Below are 26,147 nucleotides of genomic sequence, written 5' to 3' on the forward strand. Positions count from 1 at the left end.
TTGAGTGTATACAAAGTGTTCAAGGCATGTGTGTATTACAAGCCCCTCCCCCCCCAAAAAAAGGTTGGAAAGAATGTACACCAATTTTCTTAACATTGACTCTCTTAAGAGAGGAATTTAACTTATTTTTACTTCCACATTCTTTAAATTTTAAGCTTGTGTCACCACCGTAATGCTTTCTGTCCCCTATAGGATTTCAGAGAAATAGGTAAACTCTTTTTATGTATTTATCTTATAAAAATAATTCTTCCAAAAGAAGCTGTGACTTCAGGGGCGGAATGGGGATATTTCCAAATCTCTTTTAGATGACTACAGTTGGCCTACAAAGACAACTTTGTACCAGGAGAAATGGAACATTCCTGTCAGCCTGCCTTGCGCACACACCCGTGGACTGAACCTTTCAGCGTAATAGCAAAGGCAAGAGTGACCCTCTAATTCTTTCCACGTCTGTGGTCCTCCCTGTCTTAACCAATTTTTCTCTCTTCCCTTTCTGTCATCTCTCTCTCAGCAATAACTGCCACCAATTTGGTCTCTGTTGCAAGATCCCGGAGAGAGGTGGGTCTGTATGGATGCAGAGGTTTGCAGGTAAGTGAAAGGTGGTGGCCGAGCTTCCAGTGTGTTCAGGGTGCTGGTTGCCCAGGTGTGGTCAGCAGGCAGGAACTGAGGCGGGCTCTTCAGCACGTTTTCAAGACTCAGGTCCGAGATCGGAATGAAGAGGTTCTGCCTGTGAGAGCTGTGGAGCATCCTGGACAGACACAAGCTCCTTGTCTTCACAGTTTCACAGGCAGGAGAACCCAGTGGGCTGCGGTCAGCCAGCCAGACGTGGGGTCCCGCATGCACCGCAGCCTGGGCAAGGAAGCTGAGCAAACCATTGTACCTGTCACCTCCCTTGATCTCCCATATGGAACCACAGGAATAAGAGTGTCCAGGTCATGGAATGATGAAGGTTAGATGAGAAATGTGACCAATAAATTCTGGTGACTCTGTAATTATTTATAATTATTATAAGACTCTGACTTGGCTACATCAGTGTAGATTTCTTTCAGATGAATTTATGTTTCAGGCATGTGTTTTTTCAGCCTTCCCAAAGCAACACATGAGTCATGAAGTCATTTTAGTAGGTAGTTGTCAGCCTTGAAAAAAAAAAATGGAATAGAATAATAATATTTTTTATTTTTTTATTTTTTATTTTTCATCTGTTTGCTTTTTCTAGGACCGATCCCACAGCATATGGAGGTTCCCAGGCTAGGGGTCTAATCGGAGCTATAGCCATGGGCCTATGCCACAGCCACAGCAACTTGGGATCCGAGCCACATCTGCGACGTACACCACAGCTCACGGCAACACCAGATCCTTAACCCACTGAGCAAGGCCAGGATCGAACCCGCAACCTCATGGTTCCTAGTTGGATTTGTTAACCACTGAGCCACGATGGGAACTCCAAGAATAATAATATTTTTTAAAAAACAGAAGAGGATTTCCTGTTGTGGCTCAGCTGTATCCATGAAGATTCAGGTTCGATCCCTGGCCTCCCTCAGTGGGTTAGGGATCTGTGATTCAAGGTGTGGTGTAGGTCACAGATTTGGCTTGGATCCTGCATTGCTGTGGCTGTGTGGCTATGGTGGAGTCTGGCAACTTTGGCTCTGATTCCATCCCTAGCCTGGGAACTTCCATATGCCATGGGTGTGGGCCTAAAAAAAATGGATACACGGAAGACACTGCATATAAAAATCAAATGTAAAATGCATTGCTGACTGTGGCCTGAGGTCAAGTGAGTTTGAACAATGCTTCAAAGCCAAACAATTGTGACCAGTGAAAGACCTCCCCCCTACTGTCCTCTCTGTTCTCCATTCTGCCTCTTTCAGGTAAAGTGAGCAGAAGCTGAAGAGCTTGGAAACCAGCTATAATGAGGGCTGTTTTTGATAATGTGTGAGCATGCTGGGCTGATGTGAAGAGCCAGAGGCAGTGGTTAGAGAGAAAATTCATTCAAAAATCTCTGTGTGCTACTACTTCCCAAGAATATGGAGCGGGGGATAGAGGTTTGTTAGAACTAGCCAGGCTAAGGATTTAATGTGTGTTTTTGTCTGAAACTTTTCCTGTTAATTCAAGTACCCAGAATTCTGACGGAAGGCCTTTAAGGTTCCTTTAATTCTATAAACCTGTCACTTAAAATTCCTACTTTTAGTAGGTAATGCTTGAGGAGAAAACTTCATAATGTTTAGTCTTCCTAAGTGAGTGAAGAAAAGTGAAATCATTTTGAATTTTCTTTTTTCTAAAACAGTATATACTATGTCAATGTTTATGGATTTTTTTGTGTGTGTCCATTTCTACTGTCTCCTCATGAACTTTTTTTCCCCACTCTGTGCAGGTTATATTAGCCAAATACAATGAAAGCAAAACATAACAATAATTAAAAACACATGGGAGAAAACCAGGCTTGGAAGCAGAATTAGGTTGCTTGGACTGGCATTCTTAGGGGATTTATGCCCAAGGAACTGAGTTATCATTAACTTGTAGGAATTACATTTTTTTTCTGGATACCATTTAATATGGAGAAACCGCTTACAAATAAGCATGATAATGTAATTGCATACATTGCTGTTGGTTTAAGTTATCTTATTTGGTATGTCCTCTTGTAAGGTTGTGAGCCATTCATTAAATTACCTTTAGTCCCAACAGAATTAGCCACCCAATATTAATCAGAGAGGAAGATTATTTAGACATTATGACTCAACATATATAATGCAACAGTTTTCCTCTCAGCATGATGATTTCAATAGAAATATGTCTGGAGTGCTAATTATAGAAATTGTAGAAACTCCATAGAGCGCTCTGTTGAAATCAAAGCCATACACTCTGAGTTGTATGTCTATTACTTAATGTGTAACAAATCACAGTTTTGATCATGTTGGATAATGTGTATCTCTTTAGTATCTTTAAAGAAAAATAGAAAAAAAATTAAAATGTGTTTGTTTATAGTTAGATATAGGTATATATAAAGATAGCTATATCTGTCAAAATTTGCATAAATATAAAGTTGTTTTTTTTTTTTTTAACAGTGAAAGGGTAAATTTCTATTATTTCCTTCTGGAAATGGTAACTGTGGGTTTGATGGTTACTGCTAGGGGCCCTAGGGGCTGTGGATGTTTGGGGGGGTCGAATAGTTGCATGGACTAACCCTGAAGGTAGATGATAGAGAGGTCTTGTGATCACATCATTAGGTTCTTTCTGTAAGACTTGTAGCCAAATGCCTCTCAACCACTTGTTCACTTTGAGACTCTGGACAAATTATCTCAATTCCCAAATCTCAGTTTTCTTATACCAAAAAAGTAAAGAATTAGAAAATGCATTTTCCATCCTCTCATTAGAGGGAGATCAGCAGACACGTTAAAGACCAAGGGGATGTGACTAAATCCAAGGGCAAATATGTTTTGCTTAGATTGGGACAGCTGTCTAGTAGGTTGTTAACTTAACCACCTCCCGATGAATCCAGCTTTGAATGTACATCTCCTGGTATAGTCCCTTCTCACAGAGACTCTGAAATTGGCCATGTGTCTTGCTTTGGCTAGTGAGGCATTAGCAAGTATAGCAGAAGCAGATACTTCGTAAGTACTTAGTCGTTGGGGATTAGCTGCTAGGGGTGCTGCCATCACCATGAAAGGGTACCGGGTTCTACTGTTGAAGAGGAGAATCACACCATCCCAGCCAATGGTGCTTGCTAAATACTACCTTGGACCGTTCAGCCTCAGTCTTGCCACCAATCCACTGTACGAGTGACCCCAAACAAGACTGTCAGAAGACCCACTTAACTGAGCCAAGCCCAAGGAGCAGAACTGTGGGCAAATAAACGATCATTTCAAGCCACTACATTTGGAGTTGGTTTGTTACTTTCAATAGATATGATACATTCAGTTATCTGATAGAATAAACCTTTTATGCTGTTGATATTGAAATCAATAAATGAGAACTAGGAGTGACCAATCATGCAAATTGAAAGCACATACCACTTGCAGATAAATGAGTAAAATAGCAAATGCACAAAACATGATCAGAAAATAGACTTAAGAGTGGAATAGCAAATGTAAAGATGTCTTTCCGAGTAATTTTTCTGTGCTAGATTACTGCTTTATGCTATATAGACAAAACCAAGAAATATGTATAATACATATCTAAAATTTTATTTGGGTAACTTACTGAAACATGATTTTCCATGAAGCATATGCTGGAAAATCTTGCACAAAGATTCTTCACTTTGGGTGGTGGTCCTACAGGTGCACTGCCCTTGAAGGGCAGTCCCGAGGGTACCCATGTAAGCTGCTTTGCAGTCATCACTTCTGGAGCAAGTGAAGTCCTGCTTATTTAAGGTACTGATGCAGGTCTCATCATCATGGCACTTTGCTGTCACGTGCTGCCAGCATTTTGCCTGGAATATTCTATAGCGCCTCCTAGAGTCAGAAAAAGGAATTAGCCTCTGAATAGTACTATTTCACATTTACATGAGTGCTGCCTCATCTAATGAAAGACTGACATAAAACAAAATGCCTTCTAGATGATTCTAAGTATAGCTGAAAGCTCAGTTTCTACATTCAAACATTCCAATAAAGAGTGTGGAAGAAAACGTAGAGAATTATTTTCATTTTGTGATGAAAGACAGAGGCTGAGTTTAGGATTCCCTGGATGAATCTTCCTTCATTACTAATTTTATTTCAGTGGGTGATGATTTGCAGTACGAGCTACTTGGGAGATTTATTAGCCATAATTTTGGAAGCAGAATGTGGTTCTGAGAGTAGCATTTGGCCATCATCTCATACCAAGTGATTTCAGAAAAGGCTCTTGACCTTTCAAGACAGTTTTCACGCAGGATGGGAGGTACTGTACTCTTCTCAACGTTTCTAAGCAGACTAATTAGAATTAACAAAATGCTCTGAGGTTTTCTGGCAACATGAGCCAATTTAAAGCAAAATATGAGTTTATTTGATGGTTGAGATAATTTGTTAGAACCACATCTATTCGTAAGTTTTCCATGTATTTCATTCTTGCTGTACTAGCTTTGAGTAAAAGTCTGGATAGTGTACAATAATTTCATATTTAAAACGTCACAGTAAAGGAAGATGCCTACTCAGTGGAACCAAGGATATTAATCTTCTTAGTATCTATCACCTATAATTACTCTTTGCCCTTTCTTGAATAGATCACCATCAAACATGCAGGAAAACACTCTGAGTAGATGTCACTTGAAGTCCTGATCTATTTGCTGTCATGATGCTGCTCTGCTTAAATCCATAAATCACATTGTTTTCAATAATCTCATATTTTAAATCATCTGAAAGTAATTAGATTTTAAATACAGTGGTAAGAATTAATATATATTAAAATTTATATTTAATAAAATGCTTTAAATTTTTTGAGCACATAATTCTGAATCCAGAAGAACAAATGTGTTCCTTTGATGCAATTAAATGTTATATATAAGATGTCACCTAAATATAAGCATTGATGGTATTGTGATCATTTATGAGGTTGAAAGGTGCCCTTTATTGTTTTATTTAAAAAAGATATTAATACATATTTAAATGTGTTTTTACAAAGTTTAAGTTGCACAATTTATCTACTCATAAAAGTTTTTCCATTCAAAAAATTAGCTTAGAAAATTTGCAAAAATAATGAGTTGAAGAATATTTAATTAAAAATAAAAATATTATAAAAATACTTTGGTAAACTCATTTCTAATTCATTTGAAAAAATTGAATATGGCAAAAAATTTATATTACAGAAATTGTTTTATGTTTGAAATATTTTGATGTGTAGCTGTTTCACTATCTTTATTTTCTTTATATTCTGAAATTTCTTATTCTGGTTTATTATTTGAACAATTAAGCATTTAAGTGAGTAATTTTTAACCTGAGTTGATTATTTCCTTTTTAGTTTCCCTCTAAATTTTTGATTGCGTGTTTAATGATTGGGGTCTGTGTAATTTCTGAACGTAGGATATATAACATTTGTCTTTGTGACCTAAAATATAGTCAAACTTTGTGAATATTCCACGGTACTTAAATATGCATATTGTGGAGTTTTGCTTTTTAAGAGTAGATAAAATAGGAGTTCCTGTCTTGGCTCAGCAGTAACAAACCTGACTAGTATTCAGATTAGATCCCTGGCCTTGATCAGTGGGTTAAGGATCTGGTGTTGCCATGAGTTGTGGTGTATATTGCAGACACGGCTCGGATCCTGCGTTGCAGTGGCTGTGGTGTAGGCCAGTGGCTATAGCTCCTAGCCTGGGAACTTCCATATGCCTTGGGTTCAGCCCTATAAAGACCAAAAAAAAAAAAAGTAGATAAAATTTCTTCTAGGCAAATACCTTTTTCTCCATTACTTTCTTGAGTTCATATGTATGAAAATATAATGTATTATAATTTCCTGTAAACTAAACAGTTATAACGTGCAGAACATAATCTCACCTCCCAGTATACATCTGTATTGGACAAACTCAGTTGAAAAAGGGCCTTAAATCATCTTTTTTGCCCTTTTAAAATAAACAGAGGAGTTTCAAAACCTATCTTGAATTGAGGAATCTATGACAGGGAGTGAAGTCGTATTTTAAAATCTAACTGCTCTGCTTTGCCCCATGTGAAGGTGCTTATGCAGCAAAGATAAGTGATGAGGCCTTAACATTCTCACTGAAGAAGTGGTTTTTCACTTGGAGATTTTTTTCCATTTAAATTACATTAACAATAATTTAACATAAATACTGGAAATCTCCCTAAGGCAAAATTTGCTGGAGAAAATGACAGACTCTGTCTTTTCATCTTGACAGCGAATACTGTGTGATCTTTCCATCATCTCTATAAGATGTGCATTGAGAGACTATTTGCACACAGTGAAAAGAAGTCAAAGACACACAGTCCTTACTCCCTGAACTAATATATGTAAGGGAGAAAGTACATAAGAAGAGACGTGTATCTGTATATTGACACAATATCAAAATTAAGTACAAGATATTCGAAAGTGGAGGGAAAGGAGATGACATCTTTTGAGTGCACTTTATGTTCTGACCCTGCACCAAGCCTTTGGAGAAGCAGTGAGACCTGGGAACCCTTGCCGTGGAAAATGACCAACTCTGTGATTGGTGCATCTGGGAAGGTGTTGATGCCAAGGTGAGGTTCACGCACGTGTGTGTGCTTCAGAATCCATCACAGGCTTCTCAAGGGGCAGATCCCATCCCTTGCCATTGAAATGTTTTACTTGATGGGGAAGCTCAGGTATCTCATGCTGTGAGCACTGAGCACAAACATCTTCAAGATAACGAGGTAGCTGTCTGGGGACGTGGCATTGGCATCAGGTAAAGCTAGGTACCCATCCATGGATATATCTGACATTTTTACAGGGATTACTTTAAAAAAAAGGGTCTCCTGACTGGTTAGAATGTTATTTGGTTTCCCTGTTAGTATAGGTAGATGATTGACAGATATGATAAATCTTTAATATGAGAAAAATAATGTAACCAAATGTTTTTACCATATTTCACGGCTCATAAGAGATACCATTATTTTATTACAACTAAAATCACTCGACAATTACATTGTTTTAATTTAATGCTTTTTTTGGCCATTGAGCATTGAGTTTAAGATTCATTCCAAACACATTAACGACTAAATGTGCAAAAAATTTGCATCTTTGATTCCATGAAATACAGTATTTCCCTGAGGAAGGATTTTTGAACTGTAAATAGTTTGAACCATTTAAATTGCCTTGTAAACATATTTTATCATAATTTTATTATTCATTCAAGAGAAACAATTAGTCAAACTAACTGATTAAATACTTGCATGATAAGACTTTTAAAACTTTCTTAAGGACAATGGCATTCTCTGTGATAAGTTGAGGCAAAAAAAAAAAGCCAATGCTCTAGCACTCTGCTGAGATCTGTACCCTTTACTAGAATATGTCTTATAGGGGAGTGGGTCTTTTTTTTAGCAAATGTTTACAAGATCTGGAGCTGCTCTGCACGTGAGAATGACTGACAGTAAAGGAGGGAGGATAATTAAAAGGCTGAAGGAAAACAGTTTACCAAGAACCCACCCTTCAGGAGGCTGATGTCCTTGAATCTCGTTTGCCAGTGGTCGAAGCAAGGGGACAAAAATGACAAGTCTTGTCTAGAGCTATCACACTGAGCCCCTCCTCCACACGAAGCATGCATCTTGCTCTTTCAATGAATTTGCTATATATGGAACTTATTTCTCTAAATATAATTAAAGGATAGAGTCTCTGATGGAAGCTACAGGGCAAACCCAACCAACCAACCAACCAAAAAAGCTGGTATGAATTATCTTGAGTTAATTATTCCATGAAGAAGCAGAAGCTTAAGCCGAAAAATTATACAGTTCCATGTTGGTTGCTAAATAAAGCTCCTTTAACAAGGTAACATCACTGTTTCAGATCGTTTTGATTCATCAGATTGATTCCGTGTTCTCACACTTTCCTCTCTTGTCTGCCTTGAGTCCAAAGAGCTCACTAGCTGTGGCTTTCTTACCACTCAAAAGATAAATTCCCCTTGAATATATAAGGAAAGGTGATAATGAAGAGCCTTGTGGGGATAGGAGAAAAGCCAGAGTGTTGGATTCAATTTATGCTGCCCAAGGGGAGTTACCTGCAAAGGAAAAGTCCAGTCTCAACTAGCAGCCAGAGTGGAAGTTTTAATAAGTGAGCAGATCATTCACACCTCTGCTCAAAATCCCCCAATACCTCTCCATTTTCTCAAAGTAAATCCTGTCTGCTGTTCCCCTCCCTCTTACTGCCTGAGAATGTGCCACACACATTTCTTCCTCAGTCCTGGCTTATCCATTTAGATGGTATCTCTTTTTCCCCCAAATATTTACTCACAAAAGTTCATTTCCTCACTTCTCCAACTCTGCTAAAATGCTCCCTACCAGGACCACATTGCAGGGCTTTCTGCCCATTCATATTTCCCGTGTGTGTGTGTGTGTGTGTGTGTGTGTGTATCTCCAGAGCACTCATTACCTTACAATATTATATAATATTTATTTAGTATCTATCTATCCCTACGAGAATACAAGCTCCACAGAGAAGGCGTTTTTGTTTCTTGCACTCTGATGCCTAAAGCAGTAGTAGGTGCCTGGCAATTATTTTTTGAATAAGCAAATATACGACTAACACCACTGCTCTAAGAATCAAGGCTGAGAGGCTGGGAAGAGGAAAAAGTTTGGACTTGCCCACGCTTGTTGGGGAGGTCCAAACTCTCCTCAAGCTACCTGCTCCTTCCATGGTTCTAGCCTAAGACACAAAAGATTTATTTTGAAGTTCGAAGAATCCGCTTGTCAAAATTCTGTGATGTTCAACAGCCTTGATAATCATCGCAAGATAGGCAAATAATAAAACTGACATATAAGCCAGGTCTATTGAAGCAATTCATTAGTCTCACTTGAATATGTAATTTCAATCATGCTATTTCATGACTGCCAAATCCTGACATGCTGATTTTTTTTACTCCAGTAACATGTTCTGCATTTGAATTTCGAAAAGGATACGACACATGTACCAGGGAGTCAAAGCTATGAATTGTCTGGCTCTGTTTACATCATGTTGGATGATGGTGGGAACTAATGTAATGAGATCAAGTGTTGGGACTGGACTGTAACAAATAAGGTGCCAAAATCAGAAAGTCAGGTATGCGTGCTTTTACTCACCTGCATAATTCATCATTTTGGCAGCTGCGAATTACATCGAGGCAGGTCGGGGCTGGAACTCTGTTCAGTGCACATGGCTTGCTGTGAAGAGCTTCTTTGGACTGCTGACAAGGTATATCAGATGGAGCACAGTCACAAAAAGCCAACATCTGGGCAACGTTAAAAGGCATATTTTGATAGAAGAACCGTATGGCTGCTTGGCAGTGTTTCACATCACACAGATTCCCATTTGCTGAGCAAGCTTTCAGGTAAAGGGCCAACTGTGCATTGCAGACTGTGTCCCGCACACATGCCTCTGCCACTTCCAAACAGGACTGGATCCCCCTGATTCCTAAAAGCAACAATATACCCAGGTCGTGGGAAAGTCAGCGAAAAGCTGTACATACAGAAATCTCTAAAACACCCTGAGAAGTCCATAAGCAAACTTCAAAGATGCACCCACGTGCTATTTTTGGCAAATGTTGCTTTTTAATCTTCTTTTTCTTTCTTCTTTTTTTTTTTCCAGCATTAATATGAACTTACAGGGACCTGGTTAGTGGGTTATTTGAAACATCCTTCATCTACACTGCGTATGGATCATCATCCAGAAGTAATGGGAAGTGTGTAGGGCCACAACTGAGCTGAAGGAAAAAAATCCTCATGTCCACGTTTCCCAAATGTAAACAATAAATCTTCAGGAATGGTATTTGAGCTATCTAGCTGATGGTGAGTTCAATGGCTCAAACCAAATGATTTTTATTCTGTTGCACTTTTTATTTGGGAAGGGGAATCTTGACTAAAGGCTCCATCTAGTTATTCCAACATCTAAAAATGTGCACATTCTGGAAACACAGATATGTGCGAATGCCCCCCCTTCCCACAACATACACATATACACAAAACGAGTTGACCTCAAACAGTATAATTTATGTGACCTAAATATCTATGAAATTTAAAGAAGATCTAGCCTTTTATTTTAAGCGTATTCCTCAGCATAATTGAAAATAAATTAATGGAGAAGTAAAACAGTGGAAGAAATGCAATATTTTTTTTTGCATTTTTTTCATATCAAAAATCTGCAGAATTCATCTTGTAATGGCATTCCTTTAAAAAGCCTAGTAACTACATTTTGGAAGTTCCTGAGGTGGCTCAGCAATAATGAGCCCGACTAGCATGCATGAGGATGAGGGTTTGATCCCTTGCCTCGCTCAGTGGATTAAGGATCCAGTGTTGTTGTGAGCTATGGTATAGGTCGCAGGTGCAGCACAGATCTGGTTGTTAGTGTGACTGTGGTGTAGGCCAGTGGCTACAGCTCCAATTTGACCCCTAGCCTGGGAACTCCCATAAGCTCCAAATGCTGCCCTAAAAACCAAAAAAAAAAAAAAAAAAAATCCTAGTAACTACATTTTAAATTCTATTGTTCAGAATTTACAATGCAGAACGGAATTACAATTTCTAAACATTACCATGATAGGAAGGAGCTGTCAGATTCCGCTTAAATACACCATCCTCCTTCATGTTATCTAGAAGGAAAACAAGAGACAATTTTATTAATGAACAGCTTTCTAAATTTACTAAGAGAATGTGGACTACACTTATGAATGAGTAACCAAGCAAAAATACATATAAGCTCAGGTAACACTTCTTTAACCCTTATACTCAAGGTTAGTGAGGTAGAGATGAAGAAAAACAAACCTCTGAGATATCACTCGAATCAATTTAAACAGCCCTGCTCTGAGTATTCAGTTACTTGAAGATTTCAACAAATGCTAATGACTAGGCCATGTGCGTGGAAGTAAATAAAGGGTCTGTCTGGGGAGAAAGAACAGAAGGAATATTGTTTGATCCAAAAAAAATCTTCCCAGTAAAGTCTTAATGAGATTGAAAAGTGATTTAAAGATGAGTTCCACTTCTGATTATCTTAGCCTCCCAGAGGTTTTATGAATTATAATTATAGAATTGAAGACTCCCGTGATAGAAGTCAACTTGGTGACCATCTAATTCTAAAACTTTTTATTGCAGAAACATTGGTTGAAGGCAAACTATTCCATGAAAGATGGATAAACAACAAGCACAGGGAATTATATTCAACATTTGTTTGTTTTTTAAATCCTGCTGCCCAGTACTTAGGACTTAGCACACTGTGAATGTCTCATAAGTATTTGTCGAATGAATGAATGACTGAATAAAATTTACATTATTCTAAAACCTTTTAGCATTTACCTCTCTCTTCATAATCCCTTTAGACATAATCACAGTATTAAGTTTTTTAATTTTAATATTCTAGGAGAAACATAGGCAGAAATGACAGAGCTAGAATCAGAAATAAAATATTCTTTTTTTCTTGCTTTAGGTCTGCACCTGTGCCATATGGCGATTCCCTGGCTGAGGTCAGATGGGAGCTGCAGCTGCTGGCATACGCCACAGCCACAGCAATTCAGGATCAGAGCCTTGTCTGCCACCTACACCAGAGCTCATGGCAACGTAAAATAAAGTGCCCTTTACAACAAGCTGAGCAAGGCCAAGGATCGAACCACATCCTCATGGATACTAGTTGGGTTTGTAACTTGCTGAGTCACAACGGGAACTCCCAGAAATAAAGTATTCTTTAGTTAGTAACTATTTATGATTATACTTAATATTCCCAAATTCTTCCTTTGAATACCAAACCTGAAGAACTGTCCAGGTTGAATCCGTCTTCATCCTCTTCAGTGAAGGCTGGAACTTGATTCATCTGAGCATTCTGGATACAAGTGTCTTCAAACAAGCTTTTCCAAATTTCGGTGCACTCTGCTTTGGAAGGGTCATGGCATTGACAATTCCACAAGACTGTTTCTCTCAGACTTTCTCTTAACGCTGCACACAAGTAGCTTCCATCAAGGGTCTTGCATTGTTCTGATTCCTTCCCACAGGTTTTCTTAAAATTCTCATACAAAAGCGCACAATGTTCAGACTCCTGGCAGAAGTGTGCTGCCATGACGCAATCACTCTTTTTTTCAGTCGTTAATGACGTATCTTTCTGATGGGGCCACTGTGTGGTATTTGATTGTGAAGTCACATTTGAGGACAGTGATGATGCTTCTATAAATAAAGTTTAAAAACATGACTTAAAATTAAATAAGCTCTTTTACTTGTAACCTTTTAAAGTTTTCTCAAGAGTGTATCTTTCATAAATATTCCAACACCTATTTTCTTAAAAAAAACCTGAACAATGATTTCCAGAGAGCTATTGCAAATGATCTTGGTTTTTAAAAAATGAAATAAAATACCAATTATTTACAGTTTAGGTAACTAAACATAAAAATAATGCTCAGTTTCTTTTACTAGTTTATCATCATCATTTCCTTTTGTGTTTTCATTACATTTTGCTGATGATGGGTAGAAATCATGTATAACTTAAAATACTTAAAAGATAGTCCATTATTTCTCTGGTATAAATTTTTGTGAATTTCCATTTTCTCCTAGAAAGGGACCTATATGAAAGTGTTTCTCCACTGGTTTTCATTATTTCCCCTATAAGAAGCCTTTTCACACAGTTTTTTCCTAATTCCCTTATGCCCTCATGAAAAATTAATTTGATGGATATACCATGTATCTGTTTAGAGATACTCTGCTATGTCTTTAGCTAACCAAGAACAGAGACTGATGCACCCATCTTTATATCCATTCTCCAGCATTTATATTTTTTAATTTAATTTAATTTTTTTGTCTTTTATACTTTTTAGGGCTGCGCCCGTGGACGTTCCCAGGCTAGGAGTCTAATCAGAGCTGTAGCCGCTGGCCTACACCAGAGCCACAGCAATGTGGGATCCGAGCCACGTCTGTGACCTACACTACAGCTCAGCAATGCTGGATCCTTAACCCACTGAGCAAAGCCAGGGATTGAACCCGCAACCTCATGGTTCCTAGTCGGATTTGTTAACCACTGAGCCATGATAGGAACTCCTGAATGCATCCCTCTTAAGACAGGTAAAAAGGCAAGGATAGTCACTCCCAACAATCCTTTTTAATATTATACTGGAATTCTACTCAGAACAACAGAGCAAGAATAAGAAATACAGGCTACAGATTGGAGAGGGAGAAATAAAACTCTCTCTGTTCATAGATAACAAGACTATCTATGTAGAAAATCCTACAGATTCTACAAAAAAAAAAAAAAAAACACAAAAATCCTTTAAAACTAAAACTTTTAGAGCTAATAATTGATTTGAGCAAATCACAGGATATTAGGTCCATATAAAATATCAACTGTATTTCTGTATATTACTATAATCGGTTGAAAATTAAAATGTAAAATAAAGTGCCCTTTACAACAAGCCTCAAAAAAGTGAAGGACATCTGTGTGAATCTTAACAAAATAGGTGTAAGAACTATTATACTGAGAAGTGCAAAATATTGATAAAATAAATCAAAGAAGTCCTAAATAAATGGAGAGATATACCAAGTTCACAGATTTGAAAACTCACATATTAGAGATATCAATTCTACCCAAATTGATCTATAGTTTCAATGTAAGTCAAATCAAATGCCAGCAAGATTTTTCTGTAGACATTGACACGCTGATTATAAAATTTATATTGGATAGCAAAGAAGGAGAATAACCAAATCAATTTTTAAAAAGAAAAAAATTAAAGGAATTACACTCCTTGTTTTCAGGACATCCCATGAAATGTCAATAAATGAAACAGTGAAATATTGGTATGGGTCATTGGGACAGAATAGAAAATCTGGAAGCAGAGCCACTAACATACAACCTAGTGATCTTTTGAGAAAGGTGAAACTGAAAGTTATCTTTAGCAAATGTGATGGAATAACTAGATACCCATATAGCAAAAGAACATATCCAACACATAGCTTACACCATATACAAAAATTAACTCAACATGTATCATAGACCTAAATGTAGACTCTAAACTGGATAACTTCTAGACTATATGAGAAAATACTTGTGAATTTGGGTCGGACAAAGATTTCTTAGAATGTAAAAAGAAAATCATGGACTTGGAGAATAGACTTGTGGTTGCCAAGGGGGAGAGGGGGTGGATTGGGAGCTTGGGGTTAATAGATGCAAACTATTGCCTTTGGACTGGATTGGCAATGAGATCCTGCTGTGTGGCACTGGGAACTATGTCTAGTCACTTATGATGGAGCAGGATAATGTGAGAAAATAGCATGTGCACAAGTATGTGCAACTGGGTCACCATGCTGTACAGTAGAAAAAAATAATTGTATTGGGGAAATAACATTAAATAAATAAATAAATAAATAAAAAGATTTCTGAGAATGCAGTATCGGAGGTATAATTCATAAAAGAAAAAAAGTTGATACGTTGATCTTCATTAAATTAAAAAAAAAAGGAGTTCCCGTTGTGGCTCAGCAGAAACGAATCCGACCAGGATCCATGAGGTTGCGGGTTTGATCCCTGGCCTCGCTCAGTGGGTTTCAGGATCCGGCATTGCCATGAGCTGTGGTATAGGTAGGTCACAGACACGGCTCGGATCTGGTGTTGCTGTGGCTTTGGCATAGGCCAGTGGCTACGGCTCCCATTAGACCCCTGCCCTGGGAACCTCCCTATGCCATGGGTGAGGCCCTAAAAGGACAAAACAAAAAACAAAAAACAAAAAACTTCTGTTTTTTGAAAGCACTCTTAAGGAAATAAAAGACACAGACTGGGAAATACTATTTACAAAACACATATTCTAGTAAACCCTATTCAATATTAAAGAAAAAATTAAATATCTTAAAACTTAATTAAAAAGCCAAAACTCAATTGTCCATTTTATAATGGACAAAATCTTGAAGAGGCATTTTACCAAATAATCTGCATATAGATAGCACAGAAGCACACGAAAATATGATCAATGTTATTTTAAGTGCCAGTTAAAATGACAATGTGATGCCATTTAATATATTTTAGAAAGGCAAAAAAAAAAAAACAAGACAAAACAAAACTCTAATGCTGCTGAGAATGTAAGCAATTGGAACTTTCATACATTTATAGCTACTTCAAATTTGAAATATAGTATGAAAGCTCCTTATAAAGTTAAACACACACTTTACTAATATATGACCCACTAAATTTTTACCAAAGAGAAATAAAAACCTCTATTTGTATAAATCTTATATATGAATATTTGTAGCAGCTTTATAATCTCTAAAAATCTGGAAATAATGCAAATGACTTTCAGTGGTGAATGGATAACCAGTTTGTGGTATAACCATACAATGGAATACTACTCTTCAAAAAAGAGAATAGATTTTCTGATAAATCTCAAAGGTATTATTTTAAATAAAAGAAAACAGGTTCAAAAGGCTACATGTTGTATAATTCCCTCTACATGAAATTATGGACAAGGCAGAATTATGGAACAGGAATTATCCAGTAGCTTGGAGGGGTTGGGCAATGGGACCTTTCAAGATAGATGGGGGGTAAACCTCTGTCTTGAAAAGAGGGAGAAGGATGATTCCTATAGAAGAGGTGAGAACTCTGTGAAAACGGGTGACCAAACTGATATTTTTCAGAGAGAGTACCTAGGGACACTGAGGATCTGGAAATAGATCACTTTAGGGCTATTGGATGACACATATCCGTGCACATTAAGTGATCATATGCTCATATCCAAAGGCTAGCATAATTCTAGGTAAGTGATTATACTTTGGTCTTTCTCAGGAGACCTTGCCATTCTTTACCAACAGAAATAATACCATATTCATCTTCTATCATTTAAGTCTTGCACAACACCCTAGTGAGTCCCACAGATAAATATATTAAATGAATGACTCTGGAATTCTAATGAATTATACTTGAAAGAAGCTTGGAATTGCAATTAGTAGTTCTAGAAATATGTTATGCACTTACTGAGATCCAGAACCCACAGAACCTTAAATTGCATGAAGAATCAATCAAATCGACAGAAAAAAAGCGTTCATCAAATTACATAGATGTGGTTAATTTTGACATTGTTCTTTTCATTTTCATGACAGTAAATATTTCACATAGCAAGGTATTACCTGATTCGTTGGTGCATTTTTTTCCAATCAAGTTGTTAACAGTACAATAGAGGTCATCGGAGCAGAGACAATCTTTAAATTGGAAATTGCTTTCTGCTAAGGACTGGATGCTCTGGTTACAGCTGGATGAATCCTTCATCTGGCAGGTGTTGCCTGGATTTCACAATCGAACATATAGCATTCTAGATATTAATCCGAATATAATTTTGGAGTCCCAATAAGTAGCCAAGGTATGTTAAAGCTTTGGGTAGCATCCCCCTACCCAAAGCTTTTAACAGATTAATTTTAGTAATTAATTATTATAGTGAAGTTATCTGGGGTTGCCACAGCATGTCCATATAATTGACTTTTCAGACAAAAAAAAATCTGTTTCTACTATCTTTCCCCCAATATTTCTAAAATAGATTAAAATTTTCTGTATTTTAAAGAGATTGTCCCCACTTAGAATGTCAGTTTTTTCTCTTTAATCATAACCAAGGCCACCCTTATACGAGGCAACCAGAATGCTCAGTAATCTTAGCTATTTTCTCAGTTTATCTATTATATTAGCTTTTTGGTCTTTATCTGCTATTTTATTTTGCATATTATTCCAAGATCATAATAAGAGACATGCAGGTGGCTCTAAATTTATCATGGAAAATGAGGCGGTCCTGACACTTAGAAAGCACCCAATAAATACTATTGAAAAGCGAGTCTTTCCATAGTTACCAATATCTCATTTTCTGCTTTAATTTAAAAGGCCATATTCATCTACCCAACAATTTTCTTTTATTCATTTTTCTGAATAAAACTACTTGAGTCCATTTCATTTGTGTCTTTGAGAATACTTCTATTTCGGCTTCATGCATGGGATAATTATGCAAATATTACCATTCATTGCCAAGGACTTGCTATTTGTATAGCAAATCAATAAATGTATTGTAATTCATGACACACTGAATGGGATATTTTAGATTGCCTTATACAGTGTAACAAGGGGCTTCATCATCAAAACAACATTTTTTTGGTCATTGTCCTTTATGCTCCTCTTAAAATTATTGTGTTATTGGGAAGAAATTTGCCTTTGAAATTTTTTTCCAGAACTATAATGAGAATGTTGGATAAGAGACCTATAACTTTCTTTGGCACATGAACATCCCATGTACCCTCTTCAGGGGCAGGGAAGAGAAGGCAATCTCACTCTTTCCTGTACATTCTAGGTAATTCCTTGAGGTCTTGTGGCTGGGCAGGAGCTCTGATGGTGGGGATTATGCATACTGGCATTGTCAGAACTATGAGTTGTTGCCTCTTAACCTGACACTCTCCACCTTACATCTTTGGGAAGTGGGCAGAATTAGAGGCAATACAGAATTTATTCTTCATGAAGTGGTTGGAGAAGCAACATGAGTCATGGAAGAATATTATTTTTCACTTTGGATTTCTCTTACTGACTATGCCATAAAGTTCGTTGGGTTTTTATGGTATTATAATATTCATTATACAAGTTGATAAAATGTACTGTGTTGCAATAAGATTTTTTGAAAAGTTTTGTCATATGCTGTTAGTGCAATGTCCTACTGCATAATCAGTTAATCTACTTTTAGGGAATGGAGTGTTACTATAAAGCTCTTATTTGGTATATATTCAGCTACTTCATAAACTCAAAAAAATTTTTTTCTGTTACAAAAATGACAGTGATTTTCTAATCTCTATCTCATGGCCCTTCCTTCAAATGTCTGGAATGTACAACTAGCTAAAAATAAAAATATATTTTAACCTGTTCTTGACATAGTTGGAATGGAAAGCAGTGTATTTGTCACAAGAATATAAAATTCAAGCTATGTACATGCAAATAAATAATGTGTTTGATCATCACAAATGTTATTTTCCTACATTATCGCTGACATATTAACATATAAGCAAAGGAACAGTACGTAAAAATTGTTTCCATGCTCCTGAAAGGCAAGTATACAGTTTTAACATTACATGTGATGAGATGAGTCAAAAAATAATCTGAAATCTTGCATAAAGCTGGCTGCAGTGTCAATGCATTAGGGCCCTTCACTAATTCAAGAATACTCTTTTGTAACTAAATTCACTAATAACTAATTGAAGGTGAATCACTTGAATACCAAGTTTAAGGAAGGTATTTAGAGACAAACCTATTTTCTAAGACAGGGAAAGAAAACAGGAAATCCTATTTTTATCTAAGTGAAAAGAAATTATTTGAGTGTATTTTAATCCATTTGTTTTACCTGAAACATTGCAGGCATCTTCCATTATTCTCCAGGCCTGTTTACATCCATCTGTATCATTTAGGCAGAGCTCTCTTAAGTACGTGCAATCAGTGGTTTGGGAAGTGGATTCATTTTCCAAGTATAGTCCCACAGCTTGAAGAACAGCAATAACAGAACAATGAAAACCACAGCAGTATTACAACAAGGCAGTTGTTTACCTCAAACCTGAATTATTAATGATAAAGACAAGAGCTATGAAAAATAAAATGTGATAAAATCATTACAAGACTGGAATGGATCCTAACTCCCCCTCTGGCTATAGATCTGTTTCTCTTATATAAGATTCTTAAATAAAAAGTCTACATTTGCCCTCTTTCTTTCTTACTCCCTGTTCTTTTCTCAAATTATAATTTATTGTTATGACTATTGCTCCATTGAAATTACTCTTAAACATGCCCCCCAATCATCCCCATAACATTAAATTTAATAGTTTTAAGACTTCATCCTGCTTTTAAAATAAGTTCAGATTTTAAAACCAATCTTAGGATTACCATAGGTGAAACCGCTGGGGAGAGGGAAAAATTGAGAGGGTGGCAATAACACATACAGACTATTGTACAAAATAGATGATTAATGAGAACCTACTGAATAGCACAGGAAAATCTACTCAATAATTTGTAATAACTTATATGGGACAAAATCATGGATACATGTATATGTAAAACTGATTCACTGTGCTGTGTACCTGAACTAAGACAACAATGTGAGTCAATTATACTCTAATAAAATTAAATTAAAACAAAAAAGACTTCCTCTTGCCTACTTTTGTCTTGGGAATTTTGTTGTTATTTTGTTTTTGAAACTCTTTTTCTTTGGCAACCCTCCCTTCTAATTCTCTTGATACTTTTTCATTTGATACTTTCTGACCATAGTTACAATTCTTCCCAGGATCCTCTTACTCTTCTGTTAAAGTACATTTGTGGCTTAGGTTCTGTCCTCAGACTTTTCCCAGTCTCATTTTACACACTCTCTGTGGACAATTCCATGTACTTATGTTTTTCATTAAAATCTCTAGACTGATGATTCTCAAATGTCTAATTCAATCCCATTATTTTCCAGCATTCCCGTCAGAGATCCTGGGATCTCCACCTAAACGTTTCAGAACACTTCCAGATAATAGTGTCATTGATATTGTCCTCATCGTCACTGCGCCCTGCTGGACCACCCTACTTCAGCAGCAATTCCACCACGCACAAAAGCACCCACTCTAGGAAACTTGGGTTCATGACTGGCTTCTTTTCTATCTTCAACTTCACTCTCCCATATGGCTCTTGCATAGTTCAAGTCTCATTTTGAATATTTGACAAACTCATCAGTCTGCCTGCAGGTCCATCTTATTCAGATAGGTTCTTTACACCCCTCTAATCTGCCTAATGCACCAACCTAGTCCTGCCATTTCTCTGCTTTATCCATTGGATGGTTCTCCACTGCGTGACTCTCATATTCTTCACCATGTGGAATTTGGGGGTCTTTGAGCATTGATAGTTTCTCAACTGCTCCATATTGGGTTGTACCTCTGACTCTTTTCTGCATGGTCACTAACAGGCACTCCTTTTCTTTTCCTCTGGAATAACCCTTTTCTTATCCTTTAAGACTCAAGACAGCAACTACCTATTTTATGGAATCTTTCTCTGAATTCAATATCTTTTTTCCTACATCCACATTGAATTTAACACTCCTCACCTGATTCGCTACAATCTCAAGAATGCCGCATCCACAGCATTTACTGATCTGTAATGAAAGTACGTATTTATGTATTTGTCTTTACCACTAGATTCTAGGGTTTTACTCGGTAGGCATTAGGGGTAATTCATAATGGTATCCCCACAAGCAGCACAATGATGCATTATAGATATTCAGTAAATGCATGTTGACCTAACACCAACTTGAACAGCAGTATACGGATGAGTAAATATAAATAATAATGTAACTGAATATATAAGATAATATTCAATAAAAATAACACCTTCCAGATATTTACAAGTTATTTCAGGTAGAAAAGAAAAGATTCCAGCAAGTTTTTTAAAATATCAAGAAAGTAGTGACGTTAGTTTAATATACATGCCAATTACTCAAACTGATTCTGCAAGCATACAAACTGACACTAGCTTAATCCACAGGAAAATATGGAAACTACAACTGAGTTATAGAGACTGTATATTAACTATATAATTGAGACTTCAAGCTTATCTTAATCAAAGGCAAATTATTTGAATTTTTAAAAAGATGATATTAATTATGAACCACCTGTCACAACATAGAGTTATAGGCTTCAAGTTAAGCCATAACATCTTTGTTGTTTTTTTTTTTTTGTTTTTGTTTTTTGTTTTTTTAATCTTACCTCCTTCCAAACATCTTCTAAGGATAATTCATGACAACTGATTGGACCATATGTACTACTGGTTGCGTCACTGCATTTGAAGATTGGGCCCATGGGTGTGGCTTGGTCACATTTTTCTTGTTGAGGGCTGGAGTGGAAATTGACATATCAGCTTTCTGTTTTTTTCATGTCTTCACAGATAGCCTCATCTAGCCAAGCTCCTCTTCTAGGTTAGCAAGCTTGGAGAAAGAGAAATAGAGCCACTTTGATTCTGGCCCAAGGTTACTTGTTTTAATCCAGCTTGCTAAAGATCCTAAAGTAGGGATTTTATGTCAGAAACTCAATTTATAAGAAATTAAAATTTTATTTGTCCTTGATCATTATATCTACTGAATACTTTTCTCAAGAAAGTTATAGGTGATGGTCTCCTGGATATATCATCAAAACCTCACCGGTATTATAGTACAATGATCCTTAATGAATCCTACATATGGGAAGTTCTACATATTTCCTAAATGTGTTTTATTTTCTTTCATATTTAGATTTTGGGATTGAATAATAAACTTGATTATTGACTTTACATGATTTTCTACCTATTACCCCCATGAAATACAGAATCAACTAGGAAAACCACCTCAATGATTTGGCCCAGAAGAATCAAAATAACTTTAGCTTTCCAAAATCTTGTCCACTCCCCACTATGATTTGTGGCCATGTATTTAAGCCAGGAGTTTTTAAGTATTCTCTTGAAATGCTAAGTGAGAAACAAGTTCTATTTAAAATAAATAAGATGGAGAATGTTGCACATTGTATTACCTTCTAAAGAGATAGAAGGCTCGTTAGGATGTGAATTGCTCTGCTTTAAAAATTCACTGTGTCTCAGATTTATTTGGCTATGGAACTTTCCCACATCACAAGACCTATTTAAATGATGTTGAGCAAGAATTGTGAACAATGTATTATGGGAAATAGCAATTAAACATATCAAATAGCACAATTTGGACCCTAACAGTGTTCGATATGATTTCCTTCCTTCATGCAACCTAGTGTCAGGGGTAATTTAGAAGTGAAAGTTGAAAACAAGAGTCCATCACTGTCTTTTCAACAGGGGCTGTAATGAGGTTGCATTATATTTTGTGTGGTTCATTCTATTGCTGCCTGATCTATAAAAATTAAAGTCTCTTATATTTTTCCCTATTATAAATAATAGAAATAAGGAAATATTATTAGAATAAATACAAGGAGTGCAATTTTGAATAACTATTTCTTTAACCTCCCAATCTTGAAAATATATAAAATATTCCTTTCCTTCTTGCCTTAATTTTCTTTGACTTGATTTATTCTGACTCTTTTATGTTCAGCATAATTTCAAATAACTTCTTTGTTTTCTTGCCACAAGTTTGCCTTTATTCATCAATATCTATCAGCAGAGAGTAAGCAGAAAATACACTGTCTTTGTTTTAATGAGTGAATTATTAATATTCAGCTACAATCACAACTATCCTTTTTTTCTGAATTCAAGGAGTAGAGTCTACTGAATGCTAATAAAATATAATAGCTTCTTCAATATCACAGATAGCAACTAGATCTTCATAGATTCTACTTTAAGTATAAATAACTTCTTTTTTACCAGCATCTAACAAGACATTCACACTACCCAATACAAGAGAGATAAGTTTACACTTTAGCTTATGAAAATTAACTAAAATGTTAAGCATTTGGCATAGTGTTCCCCCAATAACTGACTCTACTTAAAAAATATTAACACCTAAAATCAAGAAAACAATGGCTTAACTTAATCTACTTTAATTTCAAACAGAAATAGATAATAATTGAAAATTTGTCACCCTATAACTTGTAAATAGGTACTGGAAGGTTTCATTTCTAGAAAAGTGAGTATATCCATAAATTCTATAAATCCTAATCTATTACTCAGAGTAGTTGGATTACACGGTATAAAAAAAGAAGCAACCTGAGTGCTTAATGCAATTCTCACATTATGCATTTTCTAGAGTTACAAATGAGTCAAAGTAAGTATACAGTTTTGCAAAAGCAATAAGCTAATGTTAAAGTACACATTTGTAATTAATACTTTGTAATTATAAGCCTTTGTTAGCTTAACTGACAATTAAGTTACATGGGACAGCATCGGTTCATGAAGACTTGGTGTTATGAATTCAGATAAACCAGGAGCATAAATCACTTACCAAGGAAAATGAAGTATATCATGGTGGACCGCTGGGGGCTGTTCAGCTGGAAGGAAAGCAGATGCGTTTATTCTCACCACCTTCTTAACTGCAACTGTCCAGAATAAGGCTTCAGCTTGTGTTCCTGCTTCCTAAGAGCATCCCCGATTGAAGTCAGCTTCCTATGTCACTACTTCCTCACCCATCTTTCCTGAGCTGTGAACTTTCCTAATTATGTCCAAATTCAATTATTTTCTTCTGAGTGTACTGATCGCAGATATTATGTTTCCAAGAAAGCCCAGAAGCCAGATACTAGGAAATGATACATACTCTGCACATTCAGAAAAAAAAAAAAAGGTGGCTTGTTTCCCTCTTCAACTAGAATACTACACTGTGTACCAGCCTCCCAACTATAACTCAAAATTTTCCTAGATGCTTGCGCATGCTCAATTTCTACTTCATTCATCAGCAATCATTCAGGCGATTTTATGACTTTGAGAAGTAGGGAAAAGGAGAAAAGGGATAATAAGCAGCCCAGGAAAATGTATGTGGATTTCAAGTTTCACTAGGACCAAACTAGTGCACTTCATCTTCCCGGACAAGAAGGGTTCTTCATAGGGGCCCCGAACCCCAGTGTGTTTAAAAGCTGTGCTTCTTTAACTGCAGTTCCTCTAACCCTCCAAATAGGGCCGTGTGTATGAAATGACTCCTTATGGAGATATAAAAATTTCCTGTTCCCCTGGAAAGGTAATCATCCCCTTGTGTGTGTCACTCGATACTATTTTTCTCTGGGATTCAATGAGAGGCATTGCTAGGGTTTGAATATTTGTGTCCCCCCGCCCCAGGTCATATGTTGGAATCCTAAACCCCGTAGGAGATGGTATGAATAGGTCAGGCATTTGGGAAGTAAAGTGGTGGGTGCCACCCTCATGAATGAGATCAGTGTCTTAAAGAAGAACCTCCAAAGTGTCCCTTGCTCCTTCCACCACGTGGAAGCATGATGAGAAGGTGCCAGCTATGAGGTAGGAAGAGAGTCTTCATGAGAACATGACTGTGCAGGCAACGTGCTCTTGGACTTCCGGGCTCAGGAACTGTGAGGAAAACATTTCTGTTGTTTATAGCTCCCCAATCTGTAGTATTTTGAATGGACTAGACAGGCATTATTTATCTCATCTTTCTTTGATTTCTTACACACAAGAACCTAGACCACATCATCTACTTGGGGACAGCATGACACTGCCACTTGGAAAATAGTTTGAGATCTTTTTGTAATGGATGCTTAGGAAATAAAACAAAGGCTTTAACAGGAAATTGGGCAAAGATAGGCATGGATAACCGACTCTCTTGAGGCGGGAGAGGAGTATTGGTGTGTACACAGTTACACAACAGAAAGGTTGTTGGTTGCAATGGTCCCTATTTGCTTTTCACTAGAAAATAAGTTACAGTGTATTTTGTTTGCAGAAGGTATGGTGGAAAAAATACAGCCTCCAAGGTCCAACAAACTGAAATTGTAACACTATTCTTCTCTGGAGGCGTAGGTCAATGACTTTATGTCAGAAATTATTTGTATTTACTCCTCTGTAAAATGAACTGAGTGCACCCAAGGTTGCTATAAATATCATGTTTGTAATGGGATTTATATTACAAGACATCAACAAATAGCCAGCTAGACTGCACCCACTGACTCCATTTTTATTTAACAGATAATTATAATGTTATAAAATTAATCAATGATCTCCTTTTAAAAGGCGAGTCACTAAGCATGTCGTATAAATTTTACCAAGATAATTATTCTTTTCGCTATAAGCCAAACAAAAAAATGGCTTAAGCTGGAGAGGGATTCCATGTCTCTGGTGGTTTGCAAACTGGCCCTTTACACAAAGGGCAAGGAGAGACTGCAGAAAAGGGCAGGTGACTGCAGTTGGCAGGTCTCAGATTTAATAAGCAAAAGCATTTACACATGGAGGCTTGCCTTGGGTGAACAAAAGACAGATAGGTCTCCACACCTTCCCACCAGAATCTTAAAAGTTCATAGAGAGGCTTTAACTGGGTTCAGTCACTTACGCAGTTCAGATGGTCTCAGCAACACAGAGCTCACTCAAGGCTGCGTCCCTGAAATGGCTAAGCCTGTGAGAACGGTGGGCAGAATTACCTTTCAAGGACGGGGGAGGGGAGGATCTATCTTCCAATCGCCTTGGTCCAGCTTGCAGGACAAAGTACAGTCATGTTCTCTGGATAACCTCCTCCAACAGGATCCCACAGTTGAAGAGTCTGGGGTAGATCTGATTTCCTGCATGTTTAAAATCTTTGAAATATGAAGGGGACTTTTAGCATTTTATTGTGCCACTGGTGCTCTTTCTCCATAGACCCCTTCCTTAGAATTTATTTATTTATTTATTTATTTTTTAAAGGCTGCACCTGTGGCATATGGAAGTTCCCAGGCTAGGGGTTTAACTGGAGCTGCAGCTGCTGGCCTATACCACAGCCACAGCAACAATGGATCTGAGCTGCAATTGTGAACTATGCCGCAGCTTAAGGCAATGCTGGATCCTTAATCCACTGAGCAAGGCCAGGGATTAAACCTATATCCTTAAAGACACTCTGTTGGGTTCTTAACCCACTGAGTCACAATGGGAACTCCTTCCTTAGAATATTTTTAAAGGCTGTGTTG

The 26,147-nt window shown here is 37.0% G+C and overlaps 2 protein-coding genes across 15 annotated transcripts in view; one reads left to right on the plus strand and one right to left on the minus strand.

Moving 5' to 3' along the window:
* The window catches only part of HMGCLL1 (3-hydroxy-3-methylglutaryl-CoA lyase like 1), a 199,151-nt gene extending 186,331 nt beyond the window's left edge, over positions 1-12,820 (plus strand). The window contains exons 10-16 of one of the 12 annotated variants that reach the window (XR_014809897.1): positions 306-946; positions 1,866-2,039; positions 6,815-7,154; positions 7,975-8,418; positions 9,729-9,952; positions 10,210-10,409; positions 12,360-12,820. The gene's annotated coding sequence lies outside the window, so the exon portion shown is untranslated. Of the gene's footprint in view, positions 1-305; positions 3,870-4,710; positions 4,870-5,191; positions 5,353-6,814; positions 7,155-7,974; positions 8,423-9,510; positions 10,410-12,359 lie in introns of those variants that run through there. The other 11 variants (XR_014809899.1, XR_014809904.1, XR_014809902.1 and 8 more) reach the window with 11 other exon arrangements.
* Positions 1-25,613, minus strand: part of GFRAL (GDNF family receptor alpha like) — a 58,615-nt gene extending 33,002 nt beyond the window's left edge. The window contains exons 1-8 of one of the 3 annotated variants that reach the window (XM_084967777.1): positions 25,541-25,613; positions 23,498-23,543; positions 18,929-19,063; positions 16,695-16,847; positions 12,354-12,764; positions 11,150-11,206; positions 9,705-10,035; positions 4,195-4,445 (exon numbers count right to left, since the gene is read on the minus strand). In XM_084967777.1, the coding sequence (XP_084823903.1) occupies positions 4,195-4,445; positions 9,705-10,035; positions 11,150-11,206; positions 12,354-12,764; positions 16,695-16,847; positions 18,929-19,063; positions 23,498-23,519 (1,360 nt within the window). In that variant the 5' untranslated portion in view covers positions 23,520-23,543; positions 25,541-25,613. Of the gene's footprint in view, positions 1-4,194; positions 4,446-9,704; positions 10,036-11,149; positions 11,207-12,353; positions 12,765-16,694; positions 16,848-18,928; positions 19,064-21,311; positions 21,439-23,497; positions 23,862-25,540 lie in introns of those variants that run through there. The other 2 variants (XM_084967778.1, XM_084967776.1) reach the window with 2 other exon arrangements.
* Positions 25,614-26,147: the final 534 nt, after the last annotated feature.

The sequence above is a fragment of the Sus scrofa genome, chromosome 7, assembly GCF_054392235.1.
Source record: "Sus scrofa isolate SSC_HxYL_T2T_F1_AM1 chromosome 7, Sscrofa_HxYL_maternal_Yorkshire_Landrace_v2.0, whole genome shotgun sequence".
NCBI classification, from domain to species: Eukaryota; Metazoa; Chordata; class Mammalia; order Artiodactyla; family Suidae; genus Sus; species Sus scrofa.